This window comes from Urocampus carinirostris, chromosome 9 (assembly GCF_059441175.1).
Source record: "Urocampus carinirostris isolate Australia breed hairy pipefish chromosome 9, RoL_Ucar_1.0, whole genome shotgun sequence".
Classification (NCBI taxonomy): domain Eukaryota; kingdom Metazoa; phylum Chordata; class Actinopteri; order Syngnathiformes; family Syngnathidae; genus Urocampus; species Urocampus carinirostris.
The window spans coordinates 23,724,747-23,742,720 of record NC_142357.1 but is presented as its reverse complement, the minus strand read 5'-3'; the positions used below and the strand labels follow the sequence as shown (position 1 = coordinate 23,742,720).

The 17,974-nt window shown below is 38.7% G+C and overlaps 1 protein-coding gene across 1 annotated transcript in view; it reads right to left on the bottom strand.

Annotated features, from left to right (window-relative positions):
• Window positions 1-2,841: 2,841 nt before the first annotated feature.
• The window catches only part of gabra2b (gamma-aminobutyric acid type A receptor subunit alpha2b), a 68,898-nt gene continuing 53,765 nt past the window's right edge, over window positions 2,842-17,974 (bottom strand). The window contains exons 8-10 of the mRNA XM_088343309.1: window positions 8,400-8,552; window positions 5,248-5,450; window positions 2,842-3,670 (exon numbers count right to left, since the gene is read on the bottom strand). Of these exons, the coding sequence (XP_088199435.1) occupies window positions 3,362-3,670; window positions 5,248-5,450; window positions 8,400-8,552 (665 nt within the window). The 3' untranslated portion in view covers window positions 2,842-3,361. The remainder of the gene's footprint in view (window positions 3,671-5,247; window positions 5,451-8,399; window positions 8,553-17,974) is intronic.

The window sequence follows — 17,974 nt, the reverse complement described above, 5'->3', positions numbered from 1 at the left end:
AAAGGCTGCTGGGTAATGTAGTGCATAAAAGCGTTTCCGTCTGTTCTTCTAGATATAAATATACTGATAGAAATGGCTCCAGTTACTACAGTAGGCTGAAATTACATGTGTCAAATGTATTTTAGAAAAAAACACAATATGTGAACATGCAAAAATCCCGCCTACTCACTGACAAATGTAGGATTAAAACGAACGTCAGTTGCTATGGTAACGAATCTGCTTGTTGGACAAGATGTCATATATAAGCTTTTAATATCACTTTCTGTCTGCCTGGCGGTGTCCACTTCTTTTTTGGTAGCCAGAATGACATTGCATTTCATAATTTAATAGTGTTCGCTAATTTTGCTTAATTGATAAAATAATTACAAGTAAAAATATAATTCTTCTGCGATATGTTTATTAGACGTTGAGTGCATCAGCCTTGTGAACAACCAAACAATCATCCTTAGCTAGAATGTGTTGAAATGTTAACATAAGGTCAAACAATTGGTCTAAAAGGTGGAATTTTGGGCAAGATTTAAAAAAAAAAAAATGGCAAAATGCTTATGCCGTGCATCATTTGAACAAAAATATCAAATGAAAAGTGGATAGAATTACTGAAATGATTTGCACAGTTTCAGAAAACACAATCACACAACTCTAAACACTCCGATATTTCCCCACATTACGGCACTAATCATCTCACCACACCGGAAAGTATTGTAAAAATGTTTTAACTGTTCATTCAACATTTTTTTTTAAGTCACTGCAGCCATTAAAATATACAAAAATCGAAGCAAATAAAAACAGGACAAATTGTATGTAATCTATAATAAAACGGAAATATTACAAAAGTACTGTTTGGGTTTAGCCTTGCACCTTGCTACACGACTTGTCCACAAACATACAGACGCACACAGGAAACATATTAATTGTCTGTAAAATAATTAACTGGTGATAGTCGGCTGAAGGTAAACAAGTAAACCCCCAAATGTGGAAATTCATCTTAACGCTTGTCAAGGTTTTTTTTTTATTATTCTTTTTGTAAATTATTGTAAAAATTTTAAATTGATAATCGACTGTTGAAAATGTTCAACTTTTTGGGCTACATGCCAGAGACTTACAGTAAAAGTGACATAGCTATGGTGGATTTCCAATTCATGTACATTTAAAGGAACAGTGTGTATTTCTCAGGGCACAGGTGTCATACAGGCGGCCCGCGGGCCAGATCAAGCCCGCTAAGGGATTGAATCTGGCACGCGAGACAACACTCAGAGAAGCGCAAGAGAAAAAGAAGCTGCAGGTTGAAATATGTCAACTTGATGTTGCCAAAATAAGGTGCCTCGATCAAAGACACTGTACTTGTATTTCTTTTTTTCTCTCTTTCTCCCTCTTTTCCACCCCTTTTCTCCCACTCTCTGTCTCTTTCACTCTCTGTGTCTCTCTTTTTCTCTTCCTTTGTTGCGCTTTGTCTCTTTCTCTCTCTGTCTTTTAACCTCTTTTACTCTAACTTCCTTTTTTCCTTTTCTCTCTTTTCTCTTTCTCTCTTCCTACCCTTTGCGCTTTCTTTTCTCTTTTCTCTTCTTCTGTCTTTCTATTTCTCTTTGGGTTTCTTTCTTCCGCTCCCTTTCTTTCCCCCTATCTCACGACTTCCCTTTTCATCTCTTTTGTTTCTCCCTCTTTCTCCCTCTCTCTCTCTTTTTCTTTCTTTGTCCCGCCCTCTCTCCTTTTCCCTCCCTCTTTCTCTTATTTCTTTATCACTCTTTTTCTTTCTCTTTAATCTACAGAATCGACAGAATGTTTTTTCTATCGTGTGGCCCCCAAGTTAAAATGAGTTTGACACCCCTGAATTAGGGCCTCTTAATGGTAAAAGAATAGCTAATTAATATAACACAATATTGCCCAAAGGGAACGTACCTAAGTGGTTATTGCCTGTAATCCTGGGAAGGACTTTTCATCACAATTCAAATCAGCAATCAATGAAGTGTGGTGTTCCTCAGGGATCCGTCTTGGGACCAAAGCTTTTTAAATTTTATGTTAATGGCATATGTTCAGTGGAAAAAATAAAAGGTCAATCAATCAATACTGATTTAAATAATAAGCAAACAAAATCTTATTAAGACGCATATTTTTCAGTAGTTGTGGGTTGAGAAATAAGCATTAATTTCATATAACATGTAACCCACCTACAGTGGACTGACATAATTGTCTTCAATTTTGCCGCTAAGGGTACCCCCGAGAAACAAGAACCAAAAACCTTGTTAAAGGCTGGGCAAAAAAGAGAAGTAAAATAGTGTGGTTTGATCACTTTGAGCTCCCGTAGTTTGTAATCTTCCATGAACTTTGCTTGCTGCTGCGTGTATCCAAAAATATCTTGAAAAGCTGGGCAAGGAAAAATGGAAGAAAAAATGTTACAGTTTGGTCACTTTGAAACTCAGTATTTAGTAAACTTCTCTTTGCTTTTTGGCACTCGTTTTCGGATGCACCACAGTGAGTACCGATAGTCAAATGATACCCACAGTGCCTTTAAGCAAAACAATTCTGGCTTCACAGCTGCTATATTTAGCCTGTTTATTAAACAAAAATCGGAGTAATGTTTTTGATTACACATACTCCACATGACAAAAGATGGGGCAGTGGTTCAGGTGCATGTTATACAATTTACCCCTTGCTGATTTAGAGAAACCTGTCATAAATGTTTCATTATTTTCTAAAATTATCATTCGCACTGACTGCTAAAACCAAGCATACATTGAGTTGCAATTATCTGAAGTCCTGCCTGCTCCCTCACATATAACTCGTTTCAATCAAACATTAACTTTAGATTTCAGTTCAATGTTGATGAGGTTCCCGTACCAATAGTCATAGAGAACAACACATTTATTTTGTAGTAATACAAAACCACCGTGTTTTTGCATTGGCTTGGACACAACAAATCAGGCCACTTTTGAATGGCAGAAAAATATTTAACAGAATATAAATGTAATTGTCATATAATCTCAGTCACCCGGTACAGAACAACATACAAAAAGAAACATCAAGCGAATGGTGCTGGTTACATCAAATTTGAAACAATTCAGAAGTAACATTGAAATTTATGTTTACATTAATATTATATGTACACTGGCCACACACTGAAACTGTAAACATACTTTCAAGGAAATGCACATTCTAATCCAGGTTGTCACACGATAAAAAGGGAATATAAATAGACAGACATTTACGAAAGACGGAGCTGTCCAAAGTGCTGCAGACGGTGTAGAAAATAGGCGGAGCAAGAGGATCACGCTGCAATCCAGGACATAACTCTGCAAAAGTTATATACACACTGTTGCTGGAGGTATTTGATTCGGAGGCCTCCTGAGCTTGTTAAAGTTGGTCTCTAAGTAGAAGGCACCATGTCCTTGATAACAGGTTCTCTGTTCAAGTAGGTGGCCCAGTAAACCAGGTTAAAGGAACCAAAGAGAACGGGAAACATAATCCTCGACATCCTGTCGATTTTGCTCACGCTATTGAATGTCTTCTTGCTATCTGGGATCTTGCCATCTCCTTTCGCTTTATTGAGCTCCAAGGTGCCGCCTTTGGCGATAGTTGGAAGCGTGCTCGAATCCTTGGCAATATTTGGCGCGTAATTAGCCACCGCTACGGCGTAGGCGTTGTTTTTCTTGATCACAGAAGCTCTTTCTTTTTTCTGTCCGAAGGAATAAACAGATACGATTGACTCATTAATGCAGGCTTGAGAACCTTTTGACTCAGAGAGCCTTAAAAGCAAAAACATTTTTTTTTTCAAAAGCCACACTAAATATTTTGAGACAAAATTCAACAAAACCCCCAAACTCGCTCTCCAGATTAAAAAAAAAACAAGCTTGTTTTAACAACACTTTATTTCACTGTGTGATTTTGATGATAAAATCTATGGAATAATAACTAAAATGGCGGTGTGCCATCAGAGCATCACCTGCGTTGAGACGCGAAACCCCTTTTGGGTGGCATTTCCCTTTTTGGCAGTGTCTCTGGCACATGAGAATGGAAAACCCAGAAATCGGGATTGAAAAGTAGCTATCGAGCCATATTCTAATAAATGCTGAGTAAACAAAAACAAAAGCGCTAAGTCAGTTGGGGTCATGTCTAAACCTATTCCCCTTTTTATTGGGTGGACACAAAAACAGACCTGACAAACAAACAAACAAACACACACACACACACACACACACACACACACACACACACACACACACACACACACACACACACACACACACACACACACACACACACACACACACACACACACACACACACACACACACACACACAGACACACACACACTCACACTCACATGCATATTTCTATATCTCTATATCCACTATCTGCACCGCTTATCCCCAGGAGGGTCGCGAGGGTGCTGGATCCCATCCCAGCTGTCTTCGGGCAGTGGGCAGGGGACACCCTGAACTGGTTTCCAGCCAGTCGCAGGGCACACAGAGACAATTAATTTGCTCATTCACACCTAGGGACAATTTGGACCGGCCAATTAACCTGACATGCATGTTATTGGAATGTGATGGGAAACTGGAATGCACAGAGGAAACCGACGCAAGCACGAAGAGAACATGCAAGCTCCCCATGGGAAAACTGGTAGCTGGATTCGATCCTATGACCTCAAAACTGTCGTTCTTTCGTAAAAATGTCACAAAATACTGCAAACGAGAATGATACGGATGTATTTAGGAGAGTGCACTATGTCTGCAGATATCTGCCTACCGCCCACCCCTACCGCTATCCCAATCAAGTTGCTATAAGAGCTTGGCTGGCATTCTAGATTGTCTGCAGTCTCAACAGTTCTGTATGTTTTAATCATTATGTGTCTTAAAAGTTGACATATATTATTTAATGAGCTTGCATTTACATGGTATCATAGAGACGTACAGCCAAAGCGGGGTCTGTTGGTGTAACACTGTTAGTGTAAATTGTAGATAAAACTTTGCCCTACATATTTTGGACCGAACAAATCATCATGTGTATTGCTTTGGTTTTGCTTACGATAAGATTGGAAAGCCATACAGAAGATTACTCTGGCCCTCATTTTATCTCCAAGCCATGTACTCATGAAAATTGCCATATCTGGCTCGCAAGCCATACATTCCGGACCCCTGCATCAACGAATCAATGAAAAAACTTTGACACAATAGATCAAAATATAGTCTGATATGCTTATGTTTAGTATCTGAGATATCACCGTTGTCAAAAGCGCTTTTCGTCATCACCTTTTCAGTCACCACGCTCTTTCCGTCCCAGGCCCAGCCACGCTTAGTGAAGTAATTGACTGTGGCAAACTCGATCAAAGCAGAAAAGACAAACGCGTAGCAGACTGCGATGAACCAGTCCATCGCGGTGGCGTAAGCGACCTTGGGGAGAGAGTTGCGGGCGCTTATGCTTAGTGTGGTCATTGTTAGCACCGTTGTTACACCTGACAGCACAAAAAAGACAACCAATGATTAGTATATGTGAACAGAGACGACGTGCATGAAGAAAAATAGGCCAGTACACTAAGAGAATGTGCAAAGTATTTTTTGGACTACCGTAAATTCCGGACTATTGAGCGCACCTGATTATAAGCCGCACCCAACACATTTTAGGAGAATAACCGCTTTCGTACTTACACAAGGCGCACCTGTATATAAGCCGCATGCGCCCACATTAGAACATGTAACACAATCACAAATTTAACCCAAACCCGACTTTGAGTCCCGCGATTGTAACTGAAAATAGAGTACACAGTCTAAAAACCTCAGCCGGCAAAATGAACGGAAAATGATACTGGTACTTAAGGTTTAATGCAGACCTGCAGAGTCCGGGTCCCGTTGAAAATAACCCAAGGAAAAGAAATGTATATTTCCAAAGGTAAGGGTGGGAAAAATATATATCCACTATTGTCCGCTGCGTCCACAATCACGTCTCACCTTTACTCCACTTCCCGTCAGCCCCCGTTGTTTTCGCCCCTTCTTTTTGATTCGCCCGTGGAAAACATATCAGAATAAGTCTCTAAAATAAATACATTACAAAAATATGCAGTCGCAAATACATATTATACATGGTTACACATATTTACAAAGAAAGACGGTACACCGAGAGAGTTTTCAAAGCTTTAATAATAATATTATAACTTTCATCCCAAACCGTGCCTGTGAAGGGTAGCAAGACGCTACTAGCAACACGCTCGCAACACAATAAACGGCTCTGTTAAAAAAACATACCGTACTTGTAGTATTGTGTGTTTAATTGCTGTTAAAAAATTGTTAAAACGTCATATTGTCAGATATAACGAAATTGTGAATAATGAAATTGTGAACATGCTTAATTGCTGTTAAGATTGTCGAGAAAAAACTCACATTGTTTATTTGCTGTTACTAGTGTCAAAAAAATTGTTTAAACCAAAAAAACAAAAAAAATCACGGTAAACCGTCCTCATCTTCCTCCTTATAACTAACGTCATCAAAGTCGTCTTCCCCAGTATGGGATAGAGACAATGTCATATAGACGTCGTCCCACGCTCCTTAATTCAAAAACACGCTAGCAACACGCTCGCAAAGTAAAGTTTACGTGCAGTAGCTCAGTTTCCTTCTTTATCGGATTGCTCGATCACTTTTAGCTTGAAAGCTGCGTCATGTGCCTTTGTTTTTGCAATTTGCATGGTGAGGATATTTCTACGCTAATGTTTCATTCAATAAAAAAGAACAAAACCTAGATTCAAATAATGGGAAAAAATGCATAAACGATCACACAAATTTTTCTTTTTATTTAAAAAAATCATAGGTCAAAAATTTGTACTGTATTTCTTTTACATAGTGGAATCAACTTAAGTCGCTGCCATGTTTGTCTGCCTTGTTGTTTTCATTCACATTTGACAACAGTGTCTTCTAGTGGTCAAATATTACACACTGGGCTTTTAAAACATGTATGTTTGACAGATTATTATCGTTTTGGTTCTCAAGGTACCGATGGAAATCAGGTTCTGACTGTTGGTTCAGGAAAAAGGCGATATTTTCTAGCAGGTTTTTGACCACCCACAATTTTTAGAAGGATAAACTAAACTTATGGTAAACTAATAACTGAGTAAACAAAAACCTGAAAAAAGAAGAATTTTGAAGTGCTTCATAAAACATGTTGACAAAAATGTATCAAAGTGATCATTGTATTTGACAATTTTTTCTATTTGGCTCCTACAAGTGTTGACAATGCAGAGCCAATTCAATTTGAATATCAACTCAATCCACTTGTATCATTCAATTTCCATTATTGATATTTGGACTAATCTGACTGTTTTAATTTACATTATTTGAGACCACAAACGATGCTAAGTGACAGCCATCCACGTTTCTTGTGTGGTTTCTTCCTTGACTTTACCAGTTTTAGGTCACGCTCGTTACTTCCACTTGGATTAAGATCAAGTACAGCAATATAGAAAAAGCAGTCGAGCATTTAAGGCATGTCGCTTCTTTTGAGACAATAGTTTCATTCAAGCCAACAACTGGAAATGTTTTTTTTATAAATATAAAACAAAAACTGTCCATATTGCTTTCACCTTTATAAAGCGAAAGTGTGTAAAATTCGACCACTAGATGTAGCTGTATTGCGTGGTGCACCCGAAAACAAGTGCCTCAAATTACAAGGAAGAATAAAAACTACAGAGACTCAAAGTGACCAAACTGAACCCATTTTCCCATTTTGTTCTCAGCTTTCACAAAGTCTTTGGTTTTTGGGGGCACCCGTAGTAACAAGATGGCAGACAATCATGTCAGCTCCCTATCGGTGAGCCTCATGTTATGTAAAATAAATACATTTATTTACTTACGAGTATTATAAAATGCATGTTTATACGATAGTTCATGCCTTTTTGATTGAGCATTATTTAAATCAATGTTGTTTTTCTTTAATGAACTACGTTTTCTGCCACTAGGAGGTGCTAAATAATACACAATGCCCCTATAACGTGTGTTTTTCCATTTCAAAAATGATTATTCCGTTAGTAGATGCTATTTTTCACGTTCACATACGAATAAATTCCTTAATTGAAAATTTAGCATTAGTGCTAGGCAAAGTATTTTTTCAGCTGAAACACTTTTTGTATTTAGTTTCACAGTTGCTTCCAGCTGAAATGTCAAATTGATGCAGTTTTACAGCTGAACCAACTTACCACACTATAAAAGTAAGAAAATGGCCTCTCGTCGCCAGAGAGAGAAGTTGGTTTGCATTTTTAAAAGAAATCATAACTTTTGATAAAAAAATGAATAAGAATCTTTCTTCTTTTTATGGAATAGTCAGATAATTATGGCGAAACGGATTGAAATATTCAACAGGCCGGTTGTTTGACATGCCTGCTTTGAAGCCTAACTGAAAGACTGGCTACTGAACTCACCAAATACAGTTCTAGCTGGCACAGATTCTCTATTGAGCCAGAAAGAGACTTGGGAGAGGATGACGGTCATGATGCACGGCAGGTACGTCTGAATGACAAAGTAGCCAATCTTCCTCTTCAGATGGAAATGAGCTGTCATCACCGTGTATTCACCTGAGTGGAAGAAGAGGTCAGTTCAAAGCATCGCGACCGCAACTGCAAATTTGGATCAGTACAGAAATGGATGGTGAGCCGAATTCATACGCAGACGTCAAATGTATTGCGCCAATTATTTCTATTCTATACATCTATTCCTAATTATCATTTTGGTAGGCAAACTTTCAGCTTAACTAAGGATGCACTAAAATTAAAGTTTGGGACAGAGAATGTTTGGCAGAAAACCTAAAATAAAACGCTCACGAAAAATGAATACAAATACATTTTTTGCACTGACTTTGCTAAAAAAGGTACTCTGTTAAATGACAAATAACTGACCATCCATCCATTATCTGCACTGCTTATCCTCAGTGGGGTCGCGGGGGTGCTGGAGCCGATCCCAGCTATCTTCGGGCAGTGGGAAGCGGACACTCTGAACCAGTTGCCAGCCAGTCGCAGGGCACACAGGGACAGACAATTCACTCGCTGATTCACACCTAGGGACAATTTGGACCATCCAATTAACCTGAAATGCATGTTTTGGAATGTGGGAGGGAACCGGAGTGCCCGAAGGAAATCCACTCAAGCACGGGGGTAACATGCAAACGCCGCACAGGAAGGTTGGTAGCTGGATTTGATCCCATGAACTCAGAACTGCTGCGGACACAGTGTTTAACCTATTAAATTCTCATTAACAATAAAAAGACATTCAATCCAGTAAGTCAACAACGTTTTGCAACAGAGTTTTTTGTGCAATATCCCAGTTCTAAGTGGAATATCGCAGCTTTAAGTACAGTAGCTTGGTTGTTTAGTTTTTATTTTTTTATGTGAGTACTTTATATTAGAGTTAAATAAATTACATTTTTCTATTAATTATATTTTATATTGTATATGTTCACAACTGGATTGCATCTCTAATTTGTTGTAGCAAAACAACGATAATAAAGGGGATACTGATTCTGAGCTGAAGAATAAAAACTGATGAAAGACCCGAAACGCAAATAAAACAAGCAAGTTCATTTTACTTTGGGTAAAGTGGTTAGTTATATGACAAAGAAATAGCCTGCAGCTGCTATACTGCACAATCTCGCGCTCCCCTTTTTAAAGCAAACATATTCTGGGGCATTTTAGGTATTGATGGACAAAAAGGTAAATGGTGAAAAGAAAATAGGAGTAGGAGGGAGTTGATGATGATGGTGGTACGGTAGTCAGGGCAGTCTAATGCAATAAATGAGACTGTCATGATTACTGATGCAAGGCACCTCTGCCCGCTCCTTTGGTGCCAACTGCCTCGGACTCTGATTGGCTCTCTGTCACTATTTAAACCCTTTTCTATCTGTCACCTGTTGTCAGTCCGCCTGCGAACCTCAGTTTACATTAGGCAAGCTTTTTGACCCTGACTCTCTCCTGTATCGGCTCCCATCTGTTTCCCGGCTTCGATCCGTTTTTTGATCTTGACCACGTCTACTCTCCTCTCCTGGCTTTCGTCTCGTTGCTGTTCTCGACCATGTTTTGTGCTCTCCTGTCCCGGTTACTGACCTGTTTTTTCTGCTCCCGACACCGCCATCGCTCGCCACGGAAGTGTCACTTTTGCATTCAGAGTGACCTGCTCCCCGCGACCAGCGATCACCGAATCGTGTTTGCAATCCTTTCCCTTCTTCCCAATAAAACTGAGAGAAACGTAAGTGGGTCCTGTCTCTGTTCTGGTCCTGACAGAGACACACTATTAAATACACTCTTGCTTCACATAGCTTTACGCCAGGCTATCAATTTTGAGGACAAATGGATTGAATCTCAAACGCAAAGTACATGCTTATGAATAAAAACTGAACAGGGGATAGTTAGTTCTGTAATATTAATATGCAGCTACCAATTGACACGGAAGCAAAGAAGCACATGAACCTTTGAGAAAATGTCGTGTGGATAAAAACTTGGAAGAGCTGTCATCTTCCATCTCCTGCCTACTCTTGTGCAAAATGAAAAATATGCACAAACTCACCCCCGAGTGACATCCAGCTTTGTATGGCTCGCCTCACCTTAAACATAAAGTCGTCACAAAATTTTCCTTTTAAAGCCTTTTTTTGTTTTCCTTTGGGTAATTCTCGGCGGAATCCTAATTTAAACAGTAATATTTTGTAGGGCTACATGATCATCTATTAATCTTTATCCAATTTTTTTTTTTTAGATAAACTGATTTCAAATTATGAAATCGAAAATTCCAAAAAGCAAAATGAAAAAGAAAACGTCGCAAAAGTCCATCATTTTGTTATTGTCCTCAAATGTTCTCGTTTCAATTCATTCAAAGTATTGTTCTATAGCAGTTTTTCTCAACTGACTGTTCGGGACCCAAAAGTGGGCCGCGGGCCTTTTTTCAGTGGGTCGCAAGCCTTTGCCTTGGGAAAAATAATTGCTAAGAAATCAAAAATTCCTCAGGGTCAATTACACTCCTTAACAGTAATTGGTTGTAATGCTCTGCAAATGTGAAATGACACCCGCTAATTCACATCGGTAAAGTTTGTTTACTCATGTTAAGCATGGCATGTTCATTAGGACCAAAACACCCCCACAATATCCGGAAATCAACATATTTTTCCTTCTTTATTTGGGTCGCAGCTTGTAATTAGGATGGTATGTGGGTCCCTCATGTCAAACAAGTCGAGAAACACTGCTCTATAGAACAATTCAAAATGTTGATATTCAATGTTAATAATGGATTGTAACCTGCCACCCTGTGTTCCTTCTCCAGGATATTTTAGTCTAACTTCTCTTTGGTCACACAGAGCAGACTATCGTGCAACTGCCCGAAAATAGAAAATAATATTTTCTCATTGTTGATAAGGTCAAGCGTATGTAAGAACGTTTTTGCGAATGTATGAGCACAGATGTCTTCAGATCCTCAGCTGGAGACTTGTATGAGGGACAGATGGATGCAGAAAACGCTTGTGACGTTATCCAAATGTCATTACAGGCACCCCCAGATGGTCTCTATTATTAAAAAAACGCGAACGGAAATCCTGGGGTCAATTTTTGACGACTATAGACAGCAAAAAACATTGATTTATAAAAATGAAAGTTATATTGAAAAATACTTTTAATACGGTTATAAAAATGAAATTAAAAAATATGCCGGATTTTCCGGACTAGGAAGTGCAATTTGTTGTAAAGCACGCTTCCCAATTTCTGGTAAATTTGCTTTTTTAGATGCGCATCGAGGAATCCCAGTAAATAGACAGTACATACAAATTAAAACAATCAAATTGTCATGATTACTGATGCGAAGCACCTGTGCTCATTTGGCGCCAACTGTTGACTCTGATTGGCTCCCTGTCCCTATTTAAACCCACTCCTTTCTGTCACCTGTTGTCAGTCTGTCTGCGGACCTCAGTTTACACTAGGCAATCCTTTTTTCGACCCTGACTCCAACCTGTTTTTTGCTCCTGTTTGCCCCCTGGCTTCGACCCGTTTTTGATCCTGATCACGTCTACTCTCCCGTCCCGGCTTTTAACCTTTTTTGTCCTACTCATTTTTCCTGGCTTACGACTCGCTTCAGACCCGGACCAAGTTTTTGCTCACCTGTCCCGGCTACTGACACGTTTTCCGTTCCCGACACCGCCATCGCTCGCCACGGAAGTCCCACTTCCGCGTTCAGAGTGACCTGCTTCCCGCGCCCAGCGATCACCGGATCGTGGGGGCAACCCTTTCTCTTACTTGAATAAAACTTGTGAGAAAAAGTACGCAATTGGGTCCTGTTTCCGTTGTGGTCCTGACACAAATATAACTACGTAAACAATAAAAAAGAAAAAAATGTATACGAATGAAAAACTAAATCCAAACTAGAAAAAAACATACAAAATAAAATACAGAAATAAAGTAATTTAAGACATGACACTTCATGCAGACAGAGTCTGCTGCAGGAAAGAGATTTGTGTCCGTGCTGAGGGTTAAATTTCTGGATAAAACCTTTATATACCTTTAGATATATTTTGGTATTTTTTAATCATCTTATATATAATAACCCTGTTTATTAATTTAACTATTGATTTATAATTTGGTAATTTGTGTTTCTGCATAACTTAGACCAGGGCTTTCCATCATGGTGCCAGAAAGCACCAGGTAGCTCCCTAAGACCAGATAAGTAGCCCATGGACTGGTTCTATTAAGTACATTATTGATCATTGTGATTTTCTAGGAAATTTGATTTCTAACCAACCGGCATGTTGTTTAGTGGTTGAATGAGCCTATTTCACCCTATGATGATTACAACCTGGTATTAAGAGTAATATCATAGTAACAAGATAGTAAAAACGCAAATCAAACTGGTAGCCCTTTGCGCTAGTCAGTAACAAAAAAGTAGGTTTTTGTTCAAAAAAGGTTGGTGACCCCTAGCTTAAACCGTACACAGCATGAAATAATACATGTGACTGGAGAGCGTTTTCATTTTTGGACTCGCATTGAATTTTGGGGTGCATATATATTATTACCCTCCACATTTAATTGATATATATTTGTAAACTTAGTATTGCACTTTATGTATTTGTTCATATATTTGTACCTGCATCAATTTATTTCTTATTGAACTTTAAACTTTACATTTTAATAATCCTTATCTGTCTATCCATCCATCATCCCCCCTCTTTCAATTCACAATAATTCAACTGAACTTTGTTTTTTTTTAATATAGATAAATGTATAAATAATCAATGTTGCATTTATCAAGGCCATGGTAAAAGCACGTCAACTTCCAGATTTAGATTGGTTGGTATAAATAATTTTTTAAATATTATCCATTCCAAAATATATACGATATACATCAAAATCAAAGATCATTGCCTCAATAATTACCACCTTTTAAGTGGTACTACACAACTTTTAAAAAATGTACTTTTTTGATAGGGCAATTATTTCAATTATTTCTTTACAATATAACAAAAAAGGAAATACCTAAACTACAAACAAAATAAAAAATTACATCAAAAAATGCAGAAAATAATGAAAAAACAGGCCTTTAGAATTATGTTTTCCTATAAATATACTGGTAATAAAGTCATTTAAAATTATTGATTCATTGTCTTGGAAAACTATATATTGTAATGGGAAATCGGTTCATCATTGGTTAATTGATTGATCCGTCTGTCCATCCGTCCATCTATTTATCTATCCATCTACCTACCTACCTACCTACCTACCTACCTACCTATCTGTATCTGTTTATCAGTCTATCCGTCCATCTGTCCATCAGTTTATCAGTTTATCCGTGTATTTGTCTATCTGTCTATCCATCTATCTGTCTATCTGTCTATCCGTCTATCTATCCATTAACGAGCATTTTCCAAAAAGTGCAAGGATTTTTTCGCGCTGCAAGCGTTGCCACGTCGGGCAGGCCCGAGAATCGAGGATTTACCTCAAAGAGAAGCCACGATTAGACATGAGAAGGAGATGTGTTACCCGTGGCAACAGAACATTGAAACATAGCTCATTTGCTGCCATCTGAAACCAAGACCTAGTTACATGATGCTTCTTGGCAAGAGCAAAGTCCTTTTTCAGAAGCGAACAGGGGGAGCTGCTATCAGCCTCGGAGGCTAATCCTCAAAGATTTTCCCATTATGTCTTTTATTATCACTACAAATATGACATTGTGCCACCTGTTGGATAATTGTTTCCTGTCGCCGTACACACTTGTGCAGGGGAATTTAGGTGTACTATTGAGTGCACTTGCGGAATTGTAGGAGCTATATATCTGTCGTAATTGAATTTGCATGCTAGTGTTGGTGGCTCTGTAGTACAGGCGGGAAAGACACAGAGCAGAGGAAAGAATCAAAAGGATATGCTGCATTTTCTCAGGAGAAGCCCATGAAGGCTTGTTGAGAGAGAATATAATAATTAGATGTCGGAGACACGATCTCGTGCTCGTGTATTGTGGAAACGGCTCACAAACGACACAGAATTAAGAGGGTGCCCCCCTTCTTATGGCATACCCACTTTCAAATTAACTATCGTTCCAGACTGTAAAGTGCACCTAAAAACCCCAAATTGGCCAGAATATTGAAAGAGCGTCTTAAAATCCGGGTTGCCTTATACACTGGAAACAGAAGAGAAGCACAACATTTCGATGGCAGCTCAGACACCAACTTTGGATTGGTCATTTCAAGTCCTTTTTTGTTGTTGCTTTGGTCAGTAATTTTCTGTAAATTGTAAACTTTTGTGATAACTTGAATGAAGATTTTTTTAGCATAACTCAGCTTATCGTAAAGAGTACAGTTAGAAAGCTATTGGGACTCTTTTGCATGTCAAGAACCGGAACAGGATGAGGACCCAGATGCGTGATGTTTCTCACACAAGCTTTATTTAGGGGAAATGGAGCAGTCATGCACGTTAACCCAAAACGCCAGTGATTCAGCGATCGTTGAGAGGAAGACATAAGGCAGCAGTCTGGCATGGAATGACAGGAAGCCAGTGCCCGACGAGATCGATACAAATTGCACGAGTAGATATCGGACAGATGGGGTCGATACTGGACAGGACGGGACAGACCGGACTGATATCGGGCACTGGAGACTGGAGTTCGATAACAAGCAGGGCAAGATAGACGAAAATGATACCAGACACTGGAGATTGAAATTAAACAGGACAAACTAAACGGGAACGAAACTGGAGATCGATATTAAACAGGACCAAATAGACGGGAACAATACCGGACAGGAAATACAAGCAAGAAACCGGACAGAGTCAAAACCAACGTCTTGCGGGTGCAGAGGTTCATTGACGGACTGACAAAGGGTGAGTGAGAGCACCGGACTTAAACAGAAGGGAAGCCATTCTGTCAACGAGCCGCAGTGGGCGCCAAACAGGCGGGGCCAATTGGGCGCCATGGAAACCGTGACATTGTAAACTGTTTTTAGTTTTACGCAACATTGCAAGGGTAGTGGTTGAGGTTATTGTCCAAAAAACAGCAACTAAAGTAGAGAAGTCTGGATTTTTAGGGTGTCATTTACTATATGTCCAAAAAGTGTATACATCAAAAAATGTATGAATGAATTAATGAATTTTAGCTGGGAAACACGATGTCATACTGTTCTATAAAATAAATTATTTTAATTTAAATGTTATTATTTATTTTAATGCAACCTTACCTCTAACTGTAGTTTTATTTTCATTGGGGGTGCGCCTTTTAGTCCGGTGCGTCTTAGAATGTAGAAAATATGGTACATTATTATCTAGTCGTAATAAACAGAATTGATGGTCAGATTTTGTAAAAGTATTGGGCTCAAACTATCCCAGATTGAGTGTAATAGCTAAAAGGAAACAAAACACGCGAGCTATTTTTTGCATCGTTTGGACACCTGATGCCCTTCTTCTTGTAAAAACCTTTTTTAATCTCGGTGGCTTGCGACGATTGCATATTAGAAAAGGTCTTGCCAATAGGGACCCCAATGGATGTCACCATTCATCCGGGTGGACTTAAAACCTGATCCCCATGTGAGAAATGTCTGACAATTTCCAAGAAGCACTTGCAAGTCACAAACACCCATTTTTAGGTATTGAAAGGTTTTATGAAAGAACAGGGGTTAAGATGTAGCTTTTGTGTAGCATCTTATTGTTCTGTTTTATTCTGTGTACTCATCCGCTAGCTTAAAAGACAATCAGATTGCTACAGATGTCCAACAGTGTTTTGTCTCAAGGATTTAAGTTTTATAAGAAAACAAAAATAACACTGCTTCCCCCACATGGGTCTGGTATCCTCCCAAAACGTAAAAACTAAAATGGAATGCTACTTTCGTTACTTTAGTTGATTTTTTTCCCATCACACTGTCAAATAATTTTTTTGAACGTATTTTGCAGGTTTCAGATCAGGGGATGTTGTAATTGTGGCCTGTACAATCCTTTGAGATGTTTTGTGATAAATGACTACCCAAATACATGAGACTTGACATGACTTATTTTATTATGTATTTATTTACAATTTTCCTCTCATCCTTAGAACGACCATATGCGATGTGGCAGATATTAGATAATTTCGCTCGTTAGAGGGACATTGTGTATCAACTATCATTCAAACGTTATTTCTTTTTTAAATACTCGTACCTTGAGAAATGTTGTCATTATTTTACAAAATCTTGTGAAAACAAAAAAAGAGAGAAAAAAATCGTGAGGTTTGGTAATTTTGAGTCTCCGTAGTTGGTATTCCTCCTTGTGCTCTGTAGCACTACCTTTAAGTGGCACTACACAATACAGCGACATACATTGTGCTTTTAAATAATAAATTTGAAATAATAATACTTGCAAATGTGCAAAATTATCTATTCTTGCCGATATATATATTTATATATATATATATATATATATATATATATATATATTGTCACGGTTGCCATGGCGCCCAGTTGGTCCCAGCCGGGTGGCGCCGGATTCTGTCGCAGTTGCCACGGCACACAATTGGCCGCGCCCATGGACACCGGCTGAGACGCATTGACTGATTGCTCCTTGGCAGTACTTTAACGCGTTAGGCTGTGTGAGCGTTTGTGAAACTTCTGTGATACTTCTGTTAAACTCTGTGTTAAATGCCTAGTTCTGTGAATCTGCCTGTGTTTGATCCTGTTTTATTTTTGGCCTGATCCTTTTGTTTTTGACAAATTTTCTTTTTCGGATTTGAATCCACTTCCACGACCATCGATCCCCGGATCGAGTGTGCGCGCATAGCTCCTCTCCCCAATAAATTGTGAGTACGTTACGCGAGGGTTCTGAATTCTGTTTCCTGCCCTGGTTCGTGACATATATATATGTATATATATTTATATATATATATATATATATATATATATATATACATATATAAACCGAATTAAATACTCATAGATTTTTTTACACAACACGAGTCTTTCGGAGAGGGAGTTGACATGATTGACTGCCACCTTGCTGCTATGGGTACCCAAAACAACTGGGAAAATAATGGGAAAACAAGTGAGGTAGTTCACTTTGAGTCTTTGTAATTTATATTCTCCCTTGTGCTTCTTTGCACTCATTTTGCTTGCAAGGAGTGAAATAACTACACAAGATAGAATGTGCAAAATTATTAGCTAGAACTAGAACAAGAATGTATTCATTGCAATGTATCCCTGTGAAAATGTATCTCATACGTCTATGGCCGTCAGTGGGAGTGAATGTAATAATTTACATCTACTCTCTTGTTGATTTCCCAAAACAGACAGACATGTGTTTTTAAATCAATCTGGCGACAGTGGATGTAAATAAATGATCTATTTTTCTCACCTCCTTTGTTATTCAGTTATGTGTAAATCATGACCGTGCATCAGCCAGTCAGAATTCCCCAGAAACTTACACAACCCTTATTTCTCCTTTCTATTATTTACGCCCGCAAATGTCAAGGTCCCTGTTAGCTGCATGAAACAGTGCGGATGAAATGACACGACGCCGTTCTGCCG